The 2,431-nt window shown below is 28.5% G+C and overlaps 1 protein-coding gene across 1 annotated transcript in view, besides 3 other annotated features; it reads left to right on the forward strand.

Moving 5' to 3' along the window:
- Positions 1 to 214: 214 nt before the first annotated feature.
- Positions 215 to 828: a repeat region.
- Positions 829 to 1,202: 374 nt separating this feature from the next.
- Positions 1,203 to 1,230: a sequence feature (AT_rich).
- A 26-nt stretch (positions 1,231 to 1,256) lies between these two features.
- EDI_223820 (multiple inositol polyphosphate phosphatase 1 precursor, putative) overlaps positions 1,257 to 2,431 on the forward strand; it is a gene marked incomplete at both ends in the record, with an annotated part of 1,347 nt that continues 172 nt past the window's right edge. Inside the window, one exon of the mRNA XM_001733465.1 lies at positions 1,257 to 2,431. This exon is cut by the window's right edge and continues 172 nt beyond it. Coding sequence (XP_001733517.1) covers positions 1,257 to 2,431 — 1,175 coding nt within the window.
- Positions 2,000 to 2,024: a sequence feature (AT_rich).

The raw sequence follows: 2,431 nt of genomic DNA on the forward strand, positions 1-2,431 counted from the left end.
ATATCCATCCATTTTCATTGATTCTTCAATCGTTTATATTTTTAAAATACATTAGAGTTCTCATTTTTTTTCATTTTATAGTATTTTATGATAGCTCTTTGATTTATTTTTGTGTTGAAGTATTACTAAATGTAGTTAAAGTATACAAAAAATTAAACAAATAAGTAGATTTAAAAGAAGTTAATTAATTTTAATTATTGAGAATATAAAAAGAAGAATCGAAGGTAGCACATCAGAACACCACACAAAACACTAAAATATTTACATCCTTCGATTCCCCCAGTTAAGGACTGGTTATGACGTGCCTTGGTGAGGTAGTGCACCACCCAATACTAGATGGTTATTTTTTTTATTATAACTGATTATTATGGAGGCATTATTTATAAGGATTATTATTTATTATTATTTATTATTATTTATTAAGGATTATTATTTATTTTGATATGAGACTATTTAATTATTATGGTGGTAGTATTATTATTAATTAGGACGCAGCATATTTATCAACAATAGATTTGGGCTGAGTACATGGTGTGTTATCAAGAAAAAGGGTTCTTTAATTGGTGTCGATGATAAAGAAGATAGGTCATAGTCACATAGTGGTTATGGATATATTCTTCTAATAATAACACATAAACAATGAAGAGTTTTTTAATACTCATTTAATTCAAGGTATGAACCAGGCAGCAACTTAAATGAGGAACCATTTAAGTCGAGGGTGTTTGAAAAAAAACTTTATCTCATATGAAATAAAGCATGATGAAGAAACTAGTTTTTGCTCACTTCTCAACATGATGAAAACCTAAATATAGGTAATTGATTAATTGAAAATCAAATATAAAAGTGCAACTAATTCAATCACCACTTTCTTATTTTACATAAGAGGTAGGGTACATTAGTTTTACCACCTCTTACAACTAAAAATGTTCGGAATAAAAGTTCCAAAGGAAAAGATTGAAGAGAAGATCAAGTTACGACGAAAAGAGAAAAACGTTGAACAATTAATCACACTCAACTCAACAACAGATTTATATTATTAGCAATTTCTTTTTACATTAAAGTTTAACATCATATGATAAAAGTCATTCAATAAATAGACTTATTAATTAGTGAAATGTTATGAGTTTAGTCATAAATAAAAGAAAGGATAAATTAAGTCAGTTTTCGTGGTTTTTTATCTCAAAATTACTTTGAAAGAAATGAAAAAATAAATAAAAAATTACTATTAAAGGAACGAAAAAAAGTAATATAGATCGATGCTGGCCATTTTAGTGAATATGGTCCTTTGTTGTTATGGTAGTGACACAGATATAACCCACTGCCTAAGCACAAGAACACCATACTTTCCCAAACGCATAAGAAACCCAACGCTGGACCATTTCACTATAGTTCACACAGAACTGGTCCAGCGACATGGTTCTCGATACCCAACAGCAAATGACATAAATGCAATGAATAAAATGGCTGATAAATTTGCTGAAAATTCCAAGATTATATGGAAAAATCCATTTCCAATGAAAATGGAAGGAGAACTATGCGAAAGAGGGAAACAAGAACTATTTAGTTTGGGAAAGTATTACAAGGGTGAATTTAAAAAGTTATTTTATGGGAAGTCTTTAACTAATATTAACGTTACTGCTACATTTAAAAAAAGGACTCAAGATAGTGCCTTAAGTTGGTTAGAAGGGTTTTATGATGACGAACCTAAAAAAAAACAAATGGTTATTGACTACAAAATAAATATTACTGTTGTCCCTAAAGATCAGGACATGCAGTTGTACTTCCATAAAAATTGTAGAAGATATGTTGAACATGAAAAAGATTATTCAACATGTAAACAGTCCAATCAATATGCTCAAATGAAATTAAGAGAAACAGCAGATAGATTTATGAAAGCAATTGGAATGACTAATACTGATGAAAGCACAAGTAAAAATCTTACACAAATTGCTTTCACTGCTGGAGCACATGAATATGTTGTGTTTAATAAAAGTGATGGATTATTAAAATATTTTAATATTAAAGATGCACACATAATGGAGTATATTAAAGATTTAGAGACATACTATACAAAAGGTATGTCTAATGATTTAAATTATAAAATTGCAATCCCTCTTTTAGACTCTATTATTAATGGACTCAAATTAGCGGTTACAAAAGATAAAAATAGTCAATTAACAGAACAAGACAATAACATTCTAGGTAATTTTAGATTTGCACATGCAGAAACTGTGACACCTTTAATGACTTTAATGGGAATTAATATAGATCAATTTGCTTTAACTGTTAAATTAAATGAAGCAAAAAAGAATCAGAGAAATTGGAACATGTCTAAGGTTAGTCCATATAGTGTTCATCTTATGTTTGTTCTTCTGAAATCAAATGAGGGAAAATATTATGTAAGAACTTATTTTAATCAAGAGGTTATCAC

Source organism: Entamoeba dispar, genomic scaffold (assembly GCF_000209125.1).
Source record: "Entamoeba dispar SAW760 scf_1105229462955 genomic scaffold, whole genome shotgun sequence".
NCBI classification, from domain to species: Eukaryota; Evosea; order Mastigamoebida; family Endamoebidae; genus Entamoeba; species Entamoeba dispar.